The sequence below is a fragment of the Tinamus guttatus genome, unplaced genomic scaffold (assembly GCF_059628265.1).
Source record: "Tinamus guttatus ecotype Peru unplaced genomic scaffold, ASM5962826v1 Tinamus_guttatus_pri_ptg000512l, whole genome shotgun sequence".
Classification (NCBI taxonomy): domain Eukaryota; kingdom Metazoa; phylum Chordata; class Aves; order Tinamiformes; family Tinamidae; genus Tinamus; species Tinamus guttatus.
Genome location: NW_028289046.1, coordinates 158,283 through 178,435, shown reverse-complemented (window position 1 = coordinate 178,435; position 20,153 = coordinate 158,283). Strand labels below are relative to the sequence as shown.

The 20,153-nt window shown below is 48.3% G+C and overlaps 1 protein-coding gene across 1 annotated transcript; it reads left to right on the top strand.

The window, feature by feature from the left end:
* Positions 1–528: 528 nt before the first annotated feature.
* LOC148592822 (ras GTPase-activating protein nGAP-like) lies at positions 529–18,459 on the top strand. The gene is given in 13 exon segments (XM_088533660.1): positions 529–709; positions 1,477–1,583; positions 2,993–3,102; positions 6,608–6,761; positions 7,956–8,054; positions 8,365–8,611; positions 8,614–8,918; positions 10,834–10,978; positions 12,349–12,493; positions 13,355–13,591; positions 14,265–14,466; positions 16,952–17,151; positions 17,799–18,459. Coding segments are annotated over 13 exon segments (2,793 nt in total).
* Positions 18,460–20,153: the final 1,694 nt, after the last annotated feature.

Sequence of the window (20,153 nt, the reverse complement as noted above, 5' to 3'; positions counted from 1 at the left end):
CCCCATTTTTTCCACATCCTACCTCTAATGAAAGTCTGCACTTGCTGTGGGGAGAAGGGACACTCGAGACTCTTCCCACAGCTGGCAGCGGTGTAATAAGGGCATGTCATCCTTTATAATCCTTTCTACAGGTTTATAAGATCCATTTCTCTTCTGAGATTCCCAAGTGTGTTGTGGGCCAAATGGGAATTTAACTGTGAGCGAAAAACATAACTTGAATGTTCAGGAGCAAAGATGAGTGGTCGGGGCAGAGGATGGTGATGGGAGGGGAGCGAAGCCGCTGAGCGCTGTCGCGGGTCCTAGGGCTGCCTTTGAGGAGCTGTAGTTTCAGCCTGTTGTTTGGAACCCTGGGAACCGGGGAATGGCGCTGCGTTGTGTGCAGCTCGGAACCGTTGTTGTCGTGATGTCACAAGGCGCCGCCAGTCCGCAGCGCCGCGCACCTGCGTGTCCCGCGGGTTCCCGGCATGACCGGGCGCTTGTCTTCATGCTCCCGCCCGCTGCGCTGAGGAGCGCGACGCCGAGGGCGCGATGGGAGCTTCCCTGCAGCGCTGCATCGTGTGCTGCTGCTTGCCGTTCACGCTGCGTCCCCTGCGCCGGGGCCGTGTCTCGCGGCGCAGGAGGGTGCGACCGGAGCTTTATGCCAGCTCTGCATCCAGAGGTGCTGCTCGCGCTGCGTCCTGCGCGCCCGCGGCGGGGGAGCGGGGCTCGGGTACCCCTGTGCGGGCAGCGGCTCCCCGGGCTCAGCAGCGTCCCCGCAGCGGGCAGCCCCACAGCACCGTTATGGGGCTGAGCTGCTGCGGGGCACCACGGGGGCTCTTCAGCCCAAATCTGTCACGCTGCCCCAGACTGGTTTCAACTCCAGGCCTAATACTGCAGTTGCCTCCAGCTCCTTAGCGTTCATTCTCAAAGCTTGTAGGAAAGCTCAAAAACTGTCGGCACGCTCAGCATCTGCTAGGTAAACTACTCATAAGACTTGAAGACTTGTGGTTTCTTTTGCTCGTTATTTCCCTAATTAACAGGCAGCCTGGAGCCGCAGCGCCGCGCTGCAGGGCCGGCTTGCTTACCCTCCGCGATGCTCCATCTTGTCCTGCGGCGCCCGCAGGGGCTGCGCGTCCTGGCTCCGGCGCCATCCAAACCCCACGTGCCAGGGCATCGTGGGTAACGCCATCCCTGAAGAAAGCTCGTAATAATATAAAGTTTTTGGAATAGTAGCGAACAAACAGCAATCGAATCATAAATACCAGCGGGTATTGATCTGCACCAGTGTTTTTTTTATTTTAACTGCTTACTGCCTATGAGCAAGAGGGATTCATAACCTTGAGTCTGTGAGCGGAAATGCCATTGTAATTTAGCGAGTAAATCAGAGATGGAGGAATTGGGCAGTGTTTTAATGCACTCAAAACTGTGTCGGGGCGCCCGCGCGGTGCGGCGCAGAGCCCTCCTGCGCCCACTCACCTCCCTCCTCTTCTCTCTCAGAGGTCTCGGCAGAGAGGTCTCCTTGCAGACAGAGCATCTCGGGGACCAGCACGTCGGAGAAGACCAACTCCATGGATGCGGCGAACACGTCTCCTTTCAAAGTGCCAGTGAGTCCCGCTTTCCTCCAGGAGAGCAAATTTTCCCATTGAACTGGAGATGGAGGTTGAAATACCATAATGTATAAACAGGCTCTGAGGAGGAAGGAGTATTTCCATTTTTTCAGGTGGTTTTGGTACCTGCTGCTGTATATTACTGGTGATATTTCTGGTAGATCCGTAGTTTGCTTTTTTCTCAAGGATGGATCTAAGGCTGCAAATAATGACACATCAGCATTAACGTAGGCAGCAACAGCAGAAGAATAAATACTTCTGAAGTTGCTGCCAGGGTTTGCATTCTATATTCAATTTTTGGCTAGGAGAAAAGTTCCTCTAGGTTGGTGATGGCATGTTATTTTTGCTGAGCCTGTAATGTTCCTAATGAAGGGGGTAAAGGAAGGGGCACCCATGGCGGCTCCGTGCAGCTGCTCTGCGGAGGGGGAGAGCTGATTCCGCCCCTCAAGTGCGGCTGAATCCTACTGGATTAAGGAGCTCTCTGTTTGCTCGGATCATGCTGAGGAACGCACGCACGTGTGCCTGCAAGCCCTGGCAGGATCTGATGCAATATGGTTTAAAATGTGTGTTGTCTTCCAAGCCCCACGCGGGGCTGTGGCGCAGGGTGGAGCGATGCCTGCTGGAAACAGCCGTGACTTCCCCGCGCGCGGAGGTGCCTGGCGCTGCCCGTCAGCAGCTGGAGCTGCAGTGGCGCTGCCAGGGGAACATGTGGCTCCCTGTCCTCGTGGCCCTGCAGAGCACGGGCTCGGAGGAGGAGGTGCAGGCGGTGGTACCAGCAGCCCAGCAGCAGTTGTTTAGAAGGCAGGTTAGCTGGACATGTAATATGTTTAGCTCCTGGGTAGATTTTGGGTTGAGTTTTGCTTCAAAACAGCACCTGGAAAAGTATATGAAGTCACTAATACTGAAATATTCAGAGATTTTTCAAGTGTGGATAGTGAGAGTTTTGACACTGCCTGTTTTTTGGTAAGGCTTGTTGTATCCCAGTCCAAAAAGAGAGCTTGGATGCAATAGACACAAGGCATCTTCTAGTCTTAATCCAAGAACTAAAAACATGGTGTGTGAAGGGGAGCATAGGGTCAAATACTGAGTAGCCAAGACTACTGCTCGCTAATAGCGGAGGGGGGTTGTTTGTTTAATTTTTGAGTCTTTTGAGTAGTAATTGGAGTTCACTGAAGTTCACCTGTAACATGAGCAGTGCCGCTTGTTGCAATTCAAAGCTGTCACGCAGGGGAACGGTCATCAATGATCCTGTCCTGCCCCTCTTTCTGTTCTGGGAATCCCAATTCAGCAGATCCCTCACGGCGGTTGGTGGGAATCACTGAGTGTGGATGCAGTGACACTGCCCTGATTGATTTGTTCCTGGCACAAGAGGTTCCCTGCTTCACTGCTGTGACTTCTCGTTTTAGGGCCTCTTCAGTAAACGTCTGAAAGGCTCCATTGAGAGGACAAAGAGCCAGTCAAAACTGGACAGGAACACAAGTCTCTGTCTCCCTACTCTGCACAACGCCGATGACAGGTAAGAGTCAGAGCATCTCCCAGGTGATCTCACCCATCTACGGCGTGAGTATTGCTGAGCACAAGCCCAGAGAGGTAAGTGAGGGAAGGATTTTATTGCCAGCTGGCAGATGGGTGCGTTTGGAACTGACTGATATGTTAGGATATGCGATGCAGCACCAACACAAGGCTGAAACCTTTAACTACTCTTAACAGTTGACAAAAAAGGTCAGGTTAAGCATCTGCAGTCAAATACTTTTTTCTTCTTCAGCATCCCTGCAAGTAAACGATGGGCCTTAGATTTCATGATAGAAAACCACTGGATCGGGTGGTTTTAGTGCCTTTTGCCTGCACGCAGTTGCCCCGGGGCTGCAGGTGCAGGCAGGTCGGAGTGAGCAGCCCTGGCCAGCCCCGAGGACACGCGGTGCCGCTCCGGCACGCGAAGGGACCTGGCTAAGGCCGTAGTTGTGTAGCTGCTGCAGGGTGGAGTCCTACAGTGAACAGAGCATCTATTTCTCAGAAAATGAGAGAACTCAATAAGGAGCTTAATTCTATCCATCTAAGAGCTCCTTCTGCTAAATTCTTGCTTGTGTCTCTTGCTGGGACTTTGGGCTGGAAATGGATTATATAAGAGGCAGGTAAAAGCTGCTTTTTCCTAACTATTTGTAAAGTCTCTTAATTGTCTTCATTAAACCTTAGAGTGCATTTCATTCCGCAGTAGCTCAGCAGGAGTATCAGACAGAGTGAAAAATAGATTGCCCTGTACTTAAGAGCTCTCTGCCCTTCTGCTGTTCAGTGCATTTTTGCTTCTCCCTTAGCTGAGCAGAATTCATTAGCTGAGCCTGTCATGCTGTGCCATTTCAATCGATGATTCTGTCTTCTCCATCTGAAAGGCAGTGCCATAAAATTGTGGAGATGGCTGTGGGTGTTGGAGGTCTTGTTGACGTGAGGAGCTGGGGAGCGGACGGCTGCTGCTCACCCGTGGTGGCTGATGCTGTCCCTTTAGTCCCGGCAATGTCATGCAGTCCGTTTGGAGTTAATTTTGTTATAAATCCCTATTTTCAGGAAGCTGCAACTTGGCTGCATGAAACAGTGCAGTGAGCATAACCATATTAAATAAGGTTACCCTGTGGTAAAGTACTTTTTGCTTTTAGTGACTTCTGTCGCCAGCTTTCTTTCAAGTTCTGTGATGCAAAAATCTCTGCCATAAATAATGTAAAGGACATAAGTGTTTCCATAACATGGCACTCCTGGTAAATGTGGGCTGATGAAGCATCCTTTTCCAGTGGAAAGGATACTATTTTAGGAAGGTCAATAAGCATATTTACAATGAGTCGCTATTACTTTGCTTTGATGCATGATCTGCTCCACAACAAAGCCCTCTCCTCTCTTCAAAAATGGATCTTCCTCTACTGCCTGCCAGCGTGGGCATGAATTGTCAGCTAGACCTGAGTGGCACGTGGGTTTTCTTCAGTTGTGTGTGAAGCATAAAACTCCATCCACGGGGGCTGGCACGGCCCGGCACTGCTCTGTTCCCTTTGTCCTCCAAGTCTCCTGTGCACGGATTTAAAAACAAGGATCCAGGAGGCAAATGAACAGGGTGGCAGGGCCCGACACTGGGATTTGGGAAGCCAGTGGTGCAGAGAACCCTGGATAAGGACAAGTGTCCACGTGATCCTCCTCCTTTCGGCCGTGTGTCCGCCGAAGCAAGCGGAGGGCACACAGCGTGGAAAAGGAACATCTTGGAGAGCAGCAAAGCAGGAAGAAGCCGAGAGGAGCTTTGTTTGGAGAGAGACCTTTGTGCGAATGAGCAGCACGGCTCAAAAGCATGAGCCCTGTGCCAGGCTTGACTGCTGGGTTGGTGAAACCTCGTGCTGCAGGATCGTGAGAGTCAAGAGCACTGATGAGTCCTGCTTGGAGAAGGGAAGTGTCTAGGCACTGCTCCACCTCATAGGTACCTTCTGTTGGAAAGCCTGAGGCTTCATGGAGTTCTGTTCCCGCTGGTTGGCCACGCAGGCAGCTGCATGTAGGGGTGCTGAAAGGTTGTAGTTAAGTCTACTGCTTTTCTAAGGATGCTTCATCAATCAAACCACAAGGGAAACTCAGTTCCATCATAAAGATAAACTTGAAAATAGTTTCTTCTCTCCCCACCACCACCTGCCACCACCCCAAAGTGTCAGTGTGTATCTCAGAGCACCTGCAAAATGCAATTGGTGGATCCAATAGCAAGAAAAACAACTCTGAAGTCATGTGGGAATGAAGCTCTTAAGATGAAGAAGAGATTAGGATGCTGGAAGGAGAAGGGCTGGAGGGAAGAGGCGGCCAACAAGATCTCATCTGTGTTTTGAACTATGCTGCTCTTTGGAGGTTTTTCCAACAGCAAAGCCAGCTCCAATTGTTTGGGTGCAAAAGAAGGTAGCATAAAGTAGCTGAGTCTGTGTAATTATTTGGAATTCATAGGAGGGAATGACCATTTCCTCCCCATCTCCTGCTCTCCCTGCCCCTGTTTGTTTCTCCTTGCAGGGCAGTAGGAACACCCCTATCCTGCCCCATGAATCAGCCCTTTCCCGTTTTAAGCAGGTAGTGCTTGATGGCACCATGATGCTGTGCAGACTTCCAGGGCCAGGGTAACTGATAACATCTACCTTTTCTTGCTCTGACAAACATGGAGCCCTGCCAACTGTTGTGTAGCTCTATAAAGCAAAGCCCTGTGAGGTTGAGAAGGAAATCGAGGCTGTCCTCATGTTGTTTTTCGCATGCTGCTGGGGCAAAATCCAGTTCACCTGTAGTTTGTTTTCGGAAGTGAAAGCATTAGTTTAGGCCTAAAAGTATTGTGTCTTTATTGTAGCTTATCAGCTCGGTGTCAGCCCTGGGGAAGAAGGGCCCAAGGTAAAGATGCCATCACCTGTTTACTGGGCTGTTGACAGCAGATCTTCCTACTGCACACAAATGTCACCGTAAAATCGAACTGGGAGAATACAGAAAAATTTTCAGTGCCTTGGGTAGTTGGTTCCAAAATGCCTGGAGGAGGGAGGGGTATTTATAGGGACAAAGAGGAGCCCACGCTAGTCTACAACGGTGTTGTGGAGGTGACCCTGCCCAAGCCAAGGGACGTAGGGGCTGGTCAGCTAAAAGAGAGAAGAGCTGCAGGTGTTGGGCTGGGCGCTAAGAGTGAGTAGTGGAGACATGGGGAGGAAGAAAAGGGGAAGCATTAATTGCAAAACTTCAGTATAGCTAAATGACTTGAGCGCCATAAAGCGGAAATTATTGTGTTTGATTTTAGGTCAAAGACTCTATATCTTAAGAAAAAAAATTGTATCTTGCAGCGGGTATTGTTGCTCTAACAAGAGCAGCTACCATTCTGCGTTGGTTTAGAGATTTAGAGATGTAAGTGTGCTTTTTGCTGTTAGCAAATATTTCCCTAGTTGAAGAAACACCAACAAGTCGTAGCTTTCTGCGGGATGTTGCCACATCTCTTAGAAATGGTCAGAAAAATAATGTTTCCTTTCCCCGTTGTTGTTCTTCAGGTCACATGGATTGCCAAAGCTGGAAGAGTCCCGTTCCCATGCGTCTTTACTGAGCCCGGGCAGCGCGGTGGAGACCTTGGATCTTGGGGCAGAAGAAAAAGTCTTTGTCAAACCGCTTCACAGCAGCATCCTTGGACAAGACTTCTGCTTTGAGGTGAGCACTTTCCATACACCCAGCAGATTATATGCTGTCAGTCAGTTTGAGTACTTATGTATTAGAGCATGCTGGCCTGTGATGAGGCAGCTGGAGAGCAAACTGGGAACACATGTTCTCCTGAGGTCTGCCGAATTGGCATGAGATCCCCAAGTCCTGATGGCTTCAACCAGTCAGCAAAGAGAAAACATTCTCAGTTACTGCATCTTCTAATTGAACATCTCTTACCTTGGGAAATCTCTAGGCATTTCTAGTCAGCACGTGTATGTACGCCCTAAGCGTAGCTATAGCTAGTAAGCTGGATTTTCCTCCTGTCACCTAAATTCACTTGAAAATATACCATAACTGAGAAATGTCATTTCCACTGTGAAGCATCTTGCAGCAGCTCAGCCCCTTCCCAGGTTGCTTGAGGAAAAGCTTCGGCAGCTGAGCACATTTCCATTGCACCGGGCAGCGGGGAGCAAAGCTCTTCTTTGCTTTTCAACCCGGGCTGCCTCCAGAACAGGCTGTTTGTGCTCGCACAGTCATTTCCCTGCAAGGGCAGCACCAAGCTGGATGCGCCCAAGGCCGTCGCGAGCGGCTGTGGCAGGGGAGAGTCAATGTGGCTTCAGCTGAGTCCTTTGCCTGTGTCTAAAGCTCTGCAGTACAACCTGGAAGCGGCCCTGGCAGAAAGCCAGCGGGTAGCAGGCTCTTCTCTGAGCCTCGGCCAGGAGCTCTTCCTGCTCACTTGGCATTAGCTCCGTGAAGTCACCATTTCCAGGGAGTTTTTCCTTGTGTCAACACACTGCTAGTTCTGTCTTTGCGCTGTTTGTGACCAAATCATCCAGTACCTGGGATTTTCTGGGGAAAACTGCAAGTATTTCATAGCTATGGATCAATTAACAAGTGTAAAAAATAATTGACTGGCTGATTATAGCCAGATGTATTGTAAGATGTTTAAGAGTCTTTTAAGAGTAACCTTTGGCCCTTCATATGTTTCCTTTTAGTTTGATATTAATTTGAACTGACTTTTTTTTTTCTCTGTTTTCTGTGGGCCTCTCCATCTCTGCTTTCTGGGATCTTCTAATGCTTTCCTGCCTTTTTCATATTTACTCCCTGTTTCTCAAACATTCCTAGTTGTCATCTTTACTTTTTGCAGGATCGTCCATGTCTTCTGGACTTGCTTGATCTCAGCTGATCACTTATATATTGCAGGTAACCTGCTCCACTGGCAGTAAATGTTTCAGCTGTTCCTCAGCAGCGGAGAGAGACAAGTGGATGGAAAATGTACGCAGAGCAGTGCAGCCAAATAAGGTAATGGAAATTCCAGAAATAAGGAAGCAAAGGACATGGAGCTCTATGGCTTAATGGTGCAGTACAGCACTGGCAAAAGGAAAAGGGATTTCAGAGCTGGGTGAAAGGAAGTCAAATTTTCCGTGGGTAAACATGCGGTAGGTCAGCTCTGGAGCTGGCATGCTGCCTCCCTGGCAGCTTTCTGAGAAGAAAAATGTTCTAGTCCCTACCTTTGTCATGCAGTAGACAGCAATTTGCTTCTGCTTTAGGAGAGAATATGTTGAATTTCCTAGAGATTCTGAATCAAAGCTGAGATCTTTCTTCCATGCAGGACAACTGCCGTCGAGCTGAGAATGTGCTTCGTCTTTGGATCATGGAGGCAAAGGACCTGACCCCTAAGAAAAAGTACTTCTGTGAGCTGTGCCTTGATGACACTCTCTTTGCCCGCACCACCAGCAAAACAAAAGCTGACAACATTTTCTGGGGAGAGCACTTTGAGTTCTACAGCCTCCCGCCTCTTCAAAGCATCACAGTTCACCTCTACAAGGATGTAGAGAAGAACAAGAAAAAGGACAAGAATACTATGTGGGCTTGGTCAACATTCCCGTGGCCAGCGTAACTGGTCACCAGTTTATGGAAAAATGGTACGCAGTGAGCCCATCTGCACCCAAGAAAGGGAAAGCAGGGGGACCTTCCATTCGGATCAAGTCCCATTACCAGACCATAACCATCTTGCCCATGGAGCAATACAAAGAATTTGCAGAATTTGTTACCAGCAACTACACTACGCTGTGCTCCATGCTCGAACCAGTGATCAGCATCAGGAAAAAGGAGGAGATGGCTGGTGCTTTGGTGCACATCCTGCAGAGCACAGGGAGAGCAAAGGTAAGAGCAGGCGGCCCCTGTCCAAGTGACTCCCTCTTGCTGCTCGCAGCGGGTGTCTCTGGGGCTGCAGAAAGTAGGAAGCCTGGGCTGGCCTGACCGCACACAGCAGCAGAAGGTGCCTGTGGCATTTCTGGATATGGGATAGAAAGCTAGGAAAAGGGTCTAGAAAATACCTTTGAGGACCTGGGCAAATGCATGTGGATGGGTGTCTTACCAACAAGCAAGTGCCCTGGTTGATGCCAAGATTGAAGATACTCTGTGCCAAGTGAAGAGGAGGAAGTAGGAGGGACCATCCAACCTTATGTTGCTCTGAGCATTGGGGACTGTTCTGAGCACCTGAGTGTTTAGGAATCTTAAGAGAGAAATAAGCTAGAAAGTAACTTCCAGAAATGCCTCTGATGGGCTGAACTGCCGTTGTTGTCTCAGGCTGGATCAGTTAATCACTTCCAGCCCTGGAATCACTTCCCTGACTTTGGTCAGGGTTTGAACAGCTTTTACAGAAGCTGTGCTCAGTTAGTGTTGATCCCAGCTGCCCCAGGGATGTTATCAGGACTTCTGTGTGCATACGGGAAAAAAGTGCGTGAAAATGTCCTGTAGGGCTTAGACAATTTTGAGAAGTATTAAAAGGCATCGATTTACCTGGCTGCTCCTGCCAAGCTGGGTGTGTGAGAGGGGTGCCCAGCTGTAGCCGGCGGGGTGAGTTACGCGCCCCCAAACACAAGTGTGAGGGTTTGAGATGTGGAAGAGCAGCCGTTGGCAGCATCCAGGTGACAGCCCCACTCAGCTGCTGTGAAACAGCCTCTCGTGTGCCCGTAGTCATGTACCCTGCCCGCCTTGACGTGCCCCTCTGAAGGGGGGCTCTCTCGATAAGAGCTTGTTCCTCACCACGCTGTTTCTCGAATCCAGGGAAGTTGCTAGCTGGGATAACTCCTCTAGGATGGTACTAAAATGCTTTTGGAAAGCAGCCCTTGGATTCCTGCAGTGCTAGCTGCAAGGAGTAGGCACGTTGATGTGATCAGTTTGTCTTTGCAGTGCCACAGTATTTTTGAAGGTCTCTTTTCTAGACACGTTGAGCAGCCTGGGCTGCCACAGCCTACATCTACCAAGGAACCTTTGCAGCTCACACTGTGGTGGTGCTGATAGAGCTGCATGGCCCCAGCCTGCACCATGTGAAAATATTTTTGTCAAATTTCATCAGAAAGCAATAGCTAATTTGTTCTGAATATTTGCACTAGTTTGTTCTGAATATTTTGTACTGATACATTAGTTTTGTATAATCAGTAGGGCTAGGATGCCTCGCTGCAGCGCTCTTTGGAGGACACTAATGGTTGGAGCAGCACTAGCAAGTCACAGTTATCATTTAGTCCTAATTTAGGATCATGGGTATTTTTTTCTTTTGAAAAGTAAAAAACCTTGGACAAAAATACAGCTCCTGTCCTGGAGATTCATTAAGTACTGAGTGTTTCTTGTGATGTGCCGAGTGTCCTTGGCTCATAAGCACTTATCACTTGAGGAAAGAAATATTACTACAGGACCAAGCCCTATATTAAGTGGTTTTTCACAGTGATGAAACTCGATCGTTACTTCCATGCATGTAGATCCACAGCAAGTATGCCAACGTTTTTTTCCAAGTCCAGAGCTGTTTTCATTTTGTGAATTAAGTTGTTGTAAGCTGTTCTTCTTAATTAAATTTTGCTGAGCTGCAAGAATTGATTCCCAACTTCCATCTTGGGTTTTTAAATGTATAGTTTGTCTGTGTTCAGCATGAAAAGCAGTCCTTGGCACCCCATGTCCAATGCTAGACAGTTATTTCAGTGATCCTCTTGCTCCTGTGTTTATCCTTCCTCCTTGGCTTCTGCCTAGCGTGACTGAGTCCAGTTAGAATAACCTCTGCCCATGTTACTTTTTTCTTCAGGACTTCTTGACAGATTTGGTGATGTCTGAGATAGATCGTTGTGGGGAGCACGATGTCTTGATCTTCAGGGAGAACACACTTGCTACCAAAGCTGTTGAGGAATACCTAAAATTGGTAGGGCAAAAGTATCTTCACGATGCACTAGGTAAGAAAGTGCCAACCTTTTTTTTTTTTTTTTTTTTTTTTTTTTGGTATTGCAAGGGCTAATCCAGTTGCAGAGAACAATAAGTCAAGGAACTGGACTGGACTCTGTGTGCTGGGATCTGGGAGGTGACCCATCCAAGGACCACGGCTGTAGTGGTGAAGCCGGAATGAAAATTAATGACTTTTATCCCGTGGTCTAGAACATTGGTGCTGAGTGATAAGACTGTAAATCACAAGTGTTGGAGATGGAGATACGCCATCTGTCATGCAGCCTGTCTGGTGCCCAGGGCAAGGCTGCTCGTGACAATATATCCCTCTCATTCTTCATCACGTGCTGAGTGTCGCTAGGCAGTTCACTCCGATGCCGTGCTCTTTGAAAGAGTTAGTGACATTACGTTGGTGTGAGCTGTTTATTTTATCTGCGAGAGCGTCTCAATACACGATTAAGACAGAGCCTCGTGGACCACAAAGAATGTCTTTCAAAGACATTTAAGGGAAAAACATAACCCAGGAAGCAACAGTTAAAACAGAGCTCACCCACAGAAGTGATGCTGATGGTTTAGCAAGTAAGTGATCTAGATGCCCTCAGCAGGACGATTTTGGACCCAAGCAAACCAGTTTAAGAAAATGTGGCAGCTGATCTGCTTGCAAGAACACTGCTGGCTTTAGCTTGGACGGGCTGGATGGTTGGTTAAGGCCTTTTAAGAAAACAGAGGTCAAAAAACAAAACCCCTTTGCACGAACAAGCCTTGGGGTGTTAGCTCAGAGCCGGCAAGGTCATGGCAGGAGGTGAACTCGGAAGACACTGAATCATTAAACAAATGAATGAAGGTTTTGTCTGGTGAACAGCAGCAGTTTAAAAAACATTTCTTAGCATAAGTCTAAAAAAAAAAAAAGGAGAGAGAAAAAAAGGTGAATGGTGCATTTAAATATATTAAGCAAAAGAAACCTCATCCTTTTTCAAATGTGTGTCCAAGGACTACAGAAACGCAAAGGGCTTTGGAAGATGCAGGCGACAGAGGTATTGTGAGATGTTCTTGTAAGAAACTGAGAAAACAAGCAGGATTTATCTCACGCTGGAGTATTAGTCTTATCTCTGAGCCAGATTTGAAATGTAAGGAGAGCGAGTTTAGAGATAATAAAAATAAACGTCACTGTCAAGTGCATTTCCTGGGGAAGGCCTGAGGACGAGTAGCAAAGCCTCATTCCTCTGGGAGAGCCAGAGGAGCCAGGCCACCAAGGTCTGGTGTCTGGAGGCCGTGTTGCAAGGCAGCGAGGTTGCTCTGGAAAGGCACAAGCAGGATGGAAAGGTGCATCAGGGAGGCTGTTCCTCTAGTGACTGTGGTCTGTCCTCCTCTTTCCTGTGCCCAGGAGAGTTCATCAAAGCTCAGTATGAGTCAGATGAAAACTGCGAAGTGGATCCCAGCAAGTGCTCACCCAGTGAATTAGCAGACCATCAGAGCAACCTGAAAAAGTGCTGCGAGCTGGCCTTCTGCAAGATCATCAATTCCTACTGGTGAGGTGCTCTCTCCTCCTTCTCCCTCACAGCTCTTTTGAGTGGAAGGTGTGAATTCCTCTTCTAAGGATGTGAAGCCAGCAGTCGTGCTAGGAAGTAGCCGTCTATCTTCTGAGACTGCCTTGTTTCCTTTTCTCACTGCCTTATTACCTGAGATGCAATATCATGGGTGACTTTGCTGCCTAAACCAGGGGGTTCCAGCGGGAGCTTCTGCTGAAGTCTTCTACAGGGGACGGATAGTGAGTTGTGCCTGAACAAGGAGGGAGTTAAGGGAAAAGACAGCTTAGCGGGAGCTCGGAATAAAAAGTGGGTTTGGTATGTATAGACAACTCTGTCTCAGCCCCTTTAGAATGGTAAAACCAAAAAGTGTGGGAAATCACACTGGCCGAAAGATTTTTATTAATCTCTGCTACTGAGTGTCCTTGGAAAAAAAATGTCCTTTCTGCTTCAGGGCAAAGTATATGCAAAGCAGTGGAAGAGCTGTACAAGCAATGTACAAATTTCAGTTATAGTTAATATAGAGTTATATAGTTCGTTTTGATCCAGTTTGTTTTAAATATCTGGAGCACTCTGTTCCAGCGTGGTCGTGGTGGTTTTTAGTCTGCACATCGGTGGGTCTGAAAACAGCTTCATTTCACATGTTTGAACAAGAGATGATTTAACCAGTACTTAAGAATCACCAGATTAAATGGTGGTCTAAGAATAGATGTCTAATGACATTTCCTGGCCTAGAGAGGTGGAGTGAAAATATGAGTCAAGGATGATTTCTCACAGTTAATTATTTCAAGCGATTGGTCACCATTTTGACTTGCTGCCTGTCATTGCCCACACAGTTTTGTGTCTCTGCTTGCTGTTTTTCAGCGTGTTCCCTCGGGAGCTGAAGGAGATGTTTGCATCGTGGAAGCAGCAGTGCCTGAGCAGGGGCAAGGAGGACATCAGCGAGCGCCTGATCAGCGCCTCACTCTTCCTGCGCTTCCTGAGTCCTGCTATCATGTCCCCCAGCCTCTTCTACCTCATGCAGGAGTATCCTGACGACCGGACATCCCGCACCCTCACGCTTATTGCTAAAGTGATTCAGAATCTGGCCAATTTTGCTAAGTAGGTGGTGGGGATGACCTCGAAATCTCTGCTTCTAGGGGTGCAAATCAGGTCAAGTAAGGAGAGCCCTGCCTAGTGGTCATTTTTGCAGACTGCTGATTCTTGGGCAAATTGGAACATACTTTAGAAAGGAAGAAACTTCCTCCATTCCCTTTGGAACAGCCCAGAGCTGAGTTAGGCAGAGTCAACTTGAATGCAGACACTGGAGCTGCTCTGAATTCAGTAGAGGGACACAGGAGAAAAGCACGAAGAGGTTAATGGTTTAGCATGCCTGTGTGTGCCTGTTTTATGCTATTAAAAAAAAAAAGTGTCGTTCCTGCCAAGAATCATGTTTTTTTTCCCCTTCCACCTCCCAGGTTCCCAGCTGAACATAGGCCCGGGGCACTTCTCCGTTAGGGAAAGGGGTGCAGGGAAGGTGCTGGAGAGAAACCAAGTCTGTGGGAGGGAAGAGATGTTACCAACCCCCTTGTTGACAGTATGAGTGGCAAGTTACTAGTATTTAACCAAGTCGAGAAAGCAGGGAATCTCTTAAATTGCCCATTTTCTCCCCTTCCAGACACCTTTTCAGAAAGGCAAGTCAAAAGATAACTATGAAATGTTTTCGGACAGTTATTTTACTCTTGTGCTTTTTTGTGGTGGTTGTTGACTGAGTTTTCCCTCCCCTTTCTTGCAGGTTTGGTAACAAGGAAGAGTACATGGCCTTCATGAATGACTTTCTGGAACATGAGTGGGGAGGAATGAAGCATTTTCTGCTCGAGATTTCTAATCCAGAGAGCATCTCCAACATGCCCGGGTTTGAGGGCTACATCGACGTGGGCAGAGAGCTCTCTGTTCTGCATTCCCTCTTGTGTGAGGTTGTTTCCCAGCTTGATGAGGTAAAGCGGAGCAGAGGCCTGGGAGGGCGAACGCGGCGATTGTAGCGTAGCGACCGTAAACACGAGGAGACATCAGGGGAGCAGCCGGAGCCGCGCTGGGGAGAGAGTGCCCAGCGGCTGGGGAGAGGAATGTGCGATAGGGCCATTGCCCAACAGTCCCCTCGCGCTCCAGCTGCGGCCCCCCCGGCTCCGGGAGGCCCCGGGGCGGCTGCTGGGGGCAGCTGGGCCCCACTGCTGGGGCGGACACCCAGATCAGGCAGAGAGGGCAGCACTCGAGTGCTTGGCTGGGAAATGGAAATGCTGGGGGGTGGCTCTTTTGGAGCCAAGTTGAGGCACCTGGCTGGACCCTCCCCTGCCCAGCTTGGGCTAAAGTCACGTCCTGGCCAGGCAGAACTGCTCTCCTGGAAGACCAGGGCCAAACCCACTGAGATTCGTCCGTTTCTGTGACGTTTGCATTAGCTTTTAGCTTAGAGGGGCCCTTGCCAGAGCCACGCTCCTTCCTCCCCTCGGGAGACGCTTGGCTGCAGCTCTGAGCACTGGGGCCATTGAACTGCACAAGAGCAGAGTCTGGGTGGTTCTTCCCCAGCTACATTCCCTGCAAGACCCCAAATCATTAAAACCTTGTTAACAAGTAAAGCTGACAAGAGTCAGAAAAGCTGAGCTCCATGTCAGCATTTTTTTTTTTTCCTGAAAGTACTTAAAACTGTTCCATATTTGCACTTTTGGAGCTGCATTATTTTGTCTGTATTCTGTGTCTTTTGAAACTGGAGAGCTGAGGTGACTTGCAATGTGTTGCTAATGATTTTTGTTGCTAGAATGGTCTGCCAAGATAATGATTTGTTGGATATTTCTTTTCTCACAGCGCATTATTTAAAAGAAGGCACTGAGCTTTGTGCATCAGAGTAAATCTAAATGTCCTTGACTCAGAAGGATAATGTATATTAATCTCAGTTAATCTTAGGCTGATAACAGTTTGTGGTCTTGTTTTATCTGTTTTCGTCATACATGCGCAGAGTTTGCACTCATAGTGTCAAGGCAATAAAATCTTTGTTATAAAGACAGCTCAGCAAGCTCGGAAAAACAGGCAAAGGGAGCATGTAAAAAACCAGTTCCACCATTTCCATAAGTTGGGGTAAATCCATCCGTGCCACGAACTGTGCCACCTTCCTCCAGCTGCTCAGGCCATCAGGTCAAGGGAAACCCAGTTTCTACAGGGCAAATGGGTACTGCTCTCCAAACGAAAACGTCCTAAATGTCTCGGGCAGCTGGGAGGGGAAGGAGCCAGACGTAAAGCTTTAAAGCAGATGTGCTTTGTCCTTTCTGTAGGTTAGATGTATGGATCTATCCTAGCAGGCCCCTGGGAGCTGGCATAGTGGATTGCTATAAAGAGAATTAAGGGATAAAGTTACACTGCAGTGCTGTTCTACTGTGGGTAGTGAGTGGGAATTGAGGAGACAAGTAACCTCACAGATCTTAATAGAGCAAGAGATGCGCTGTAAGAAAGCTTCTGTAAAGAGACCTCTCTCTGGAGTGACCGGATCCTTGCTCAAGGGGAAAATAAGGACATCTTTGAAAAGAGGAATGTCTTTGAGGGAGTTTTACTTCAGCATTAAGTCTGTACCGCTTTTGTCTCCTGCTTCGGGCGCGAGAGCAAGCAGCACCGTGTAGCTGATGCAACCAGTCTTGACCCAGAGAGGGCAAAAATAAAGAATCCAAAGGAGCAACTTCCCCTTCGGGCTGGTGCCGTGCTCGGCCTGGGCAGCACCAGGCTAGGGTGGGAGTAAACCTGAAGCCAAGCGTTTAATCCCACCTTCCATGGCAGTGTTGGAATGAGGGTCACTGGTGTTTTCATGCAGTTGCTTTTAAGAAGGGAGAAGCACCTTAGTTTTTGATAACCATTTGCTGCAGGAGACGGCATCAGTGTAGCATGCCAAGCCCAAAGGCTTCTGAAATGAAAACCTTCTTTTCCCCACCTCCCTCAACCCTCTCAAGTTTCTCGTGACCCTCGAATGCCGCATTCCTTGTCTGTTGGCATGCATTTCTTTTACCACATGACTCCCTTTGCCTGGAAAGTTCCCTCCCACTAGCTGAATCTGTAGCCTTTAAACCCCCCTGCTTAATGAGTAGATACTGTAGTTTTCACTTTGACCTCACCCAGCCTGGCTTTAGTTTGCTTTGCATGATAGTTTTGCATTGGAATGGCCACAGTTTGGTTTTCTTGAGCATGATTTTTTGTTTGTTTTGTTTTGAGGGATCAATCCTAATTTCTTTTCTATTTCCTTTTCTTTCCTCAATGTCTGCTGCACCCCGTTGGTCTCCTCCATCCATCTCGTCGCCGTGATTATGCTGCTCCGTAACACTGCCTCCCGGTCCGGGCACACCCGCACACAACCACCCACCCTCCTTCCTTCCACCTCCACCCCTCCGCCTCTGGGCATCGTTATCCAAAACCTGGCGGGTGTCGTGGTGCTTGTTGTCCAATTAGGGTGAAAATTCCTTCCTACAGGCGACCTTGGCAAAGCTGGGACCTCTGCCTCGCATTCTTGCGGACATCACCAAGTCCCTGACCAACCCTACGCCCATACAACAGCAGCTGAGACGTTTCCCTGAGCACAATTCTAGTCCCAGCATCAGTGGCAGTCTCTCCTCAGGGCTTCAGAAGATATTTGAGGACCCCACTGACAGGTTGGTCACGGCCAGAGCTGGAGGGGAGATGGGGGATGAGGAGGGTTCACTTCAGAGCGCCCAGGCAGTGGTGAATGCCTTGTTGCTTGAACCTTCCCACACCATAGGAGTGGTTCATGTGAAGTAAAAAGCTGGGAGGTGGCAGAAACACCAGAGATCTTGCACAGGGTGGCCTGTGTGCCAAGCTTCTGCACCGTCAGGTGTAGCTCCCATTGGAAATGCTGTCCCTCCAAGCTGCCTCGACTTACAGGAGCTTTCAGATAGCTCCTGCTGAATTTTTAGACACATGCAATAATATAGAGCTGGGGAAGGGTTAAATGGGGCCTGAAATGTTCCTAAGTCTTGCTGGGAAGCGAAGGGTGTGAGAGATGGGGGAATTGGTGGGAATGGTTTGCATTTCACCTGTGAAAAATAAATGTGAAGTACTTCTTGAATCAAGCCTAATGTTCAGAGGTAAGTGGTAATTAAGGAAGAGTGTGTTGCAACTTGAAACACTAAGATCTCGTAAAAGTAAATCTGGTTCCTTGAGTCTTTCAGAGTGAGGAAGTTGCCGCAGGGGTTAAATGAGGTAGAGAGGCTTCTCTGGGACAGATCTCGTAGGGATGCGGCTCAGTTAAAAAATAACCAAATTCCTTTTTACTCCACAGTGACTTGCATAAGATGAAATCTCCAACACAGGAAAATGCAGATGGATTTTTTAGAGGCAAGACCTTGCTGTTGGCTCAGCAGGCATCTACCCAGAGCACGAGTTACTCAGATGAGGACGAAAGGGAGAGCATCCTGCCCAACGGCTGCAGCATCTCCCTCGTGAACCTGCAGGACCCACACGCGGCCCACGGCGAGCACGCCGCACTCGTGAGTGAGGAGCCGCTGCGCCTGGCGGGCAGCCAGGTCCCCGTGGCCCACGTGGCCACCATCAAGCAGCTGTGGGAGACACAGAACACACCCCAGAGCGCTCCCCAGGTGAGAAGGCCTCTGCGCCCAGCTTTGAACCGACAGGGCAGTCTCCAGCCCCTCTCCTTCCAGAGCCTGGTTTACCACCTAAACAACCCTTCCGCGCCAATGCCGAAGACCTCGGTGGACTCCAGCCTGGAGAACTTGAGCACTGCCAGCTCCTGGAGCCGAAGCAACAGCGAAGACTTCAAACTCAGCGGCCCCAGCAACAGCAGCCTGGAAGACTTAAGCAAGCGCAGCACGCAGAGCGAGGACTTGTCGCGGCGGTGCACGGCACCCGACGGGCCCGTCCCCATCGCCCTGCCCTGCCAGAACAGCAGCAGCCAGGTGCAGATCCGCAGAACGGAGGCGTGAGAGTGCGTTTGTCCCATGGTGCTCATTTAAAATCAGAGCCACCTAAAAAGAGAAATGAATAAATACAAAATACCACTGGGTAAACTGCTGTCTGTTGTTTTCTCTGGATTTACTGGAGCACTCGCTCCTGCTTCCCTCACAGAGATCGGTTTGTTCCTCCCTCACCCTCACCCCGCAGACACGTCTCAGTGTGTGCCAAGCCGAGCGGCTGCAGTGTTTTGGGAGACAAGTCGTGTATCCTATTTAAATACTGAGATCATAGTGGATTCTTCTAGCTAAGAATGCTATCAGCTTCTTTATATGCACTAATTACTAGCCCCCCCCCCTTTTTTTTTTGAATTCTGCATATAAACGAGGACTTTATTTCACCCAAGGACTTTATTTCACCCAAATGTCAAATTATACAGTTTTTAATTATTTATTTTAATCATGGCACACAGGAGACTAAAAATCCACTAAAATGGCCAGGCAGACTCTCCCTTTAAATAAATTATCTCTATGTCTTAAGCAAATGATTTCTACTCCTCACAATTAAATAGTCTAAGGTTTTTGGAGGGGGGTTCTGGCTTCAAATCCAAAGCTGAAGAATTTCAGTGGCTGAATGTCAGCCAATATCTTCATGGTCATCTCGGCACTAATCCCTGACTATTGCTCTGTAAACAACTAGTGGCTAACAAAGTTTTCTTAACGCCCTCAGACTATCACAGGAATAGTCATGATTATTCTCTAATTCTCACCCATCTGAAAACTCTTTAAAGCACCATTTAGTGACATGACTAATCAGCAATCAAGTGAAGGAGAGATCCCAAGAGAGGTCGGAAAAGAGGTAGGATTTTTATACGAGCAGATGACCTTCTCTGGAAAAGTCACCCCACTTCTAGGGTGCTGACATTAAGGTTAATGTAATCACGGTTCCTTTGTAGCATTTCACCTGCAGATTTAACATAGCACCATTCACTGTATATACTATTACACTTCCTTTTTAAAGGTATTAAATGACCAGACATAGGAAACATAGGAATATATTACCTGGTAAAGTTAAATTCCATCTCAAAGGAAAAGGGTGGAAGCATGTCTGAGGACAACGAGGTATCTGAAAGAGATGGAATCATTTCTTCCACTGATGATGAAGCATTTTCATTGAGATATTGTCTTAATGAAGGTTCCTAAGAAAAGAAGGACATTCAAATATATTTATCTGAATCATGTAGCTGAGAAGGAATTTCTGCCTGACTGAGGCACTTTGGTTCTAAAATTCTCCTGACTGGTAGAGGGGCAACTAATAGCTGGTAAATGCTGATCCACTTCTGCACCTACAAGCAGCTTTCGGAAAAAACAACATATTAAAAAAAAATCTTTCAAAGTTAGTGTTTCCCCCTCAGCTTTTCTTGTAGATGAGGGAAGCATGAAAACCTGTTCAGCTTCAATACAGAGACAGGGAAAAAACTTCTGCACCTCCATAGGGCACCCAGGTTCAAACACGCCTGACAAACTTTCAAATGAGGAGCGACATTTAAAGGAGGGGTTTGTTTATCAGCACACACAATGTAAGCAACTAAAACCCCTCTAGTTCTGCTGTGTGGAAACTGGGCTGCACAACAAGCAGGGCTCCAGGGCAGGGCTCCCCGGAAGAGCAGAGTTTGGGTCTGTATCCGATGGGCCCTCCCTCGCCCCGGCAGTGTGGAACATCCCAT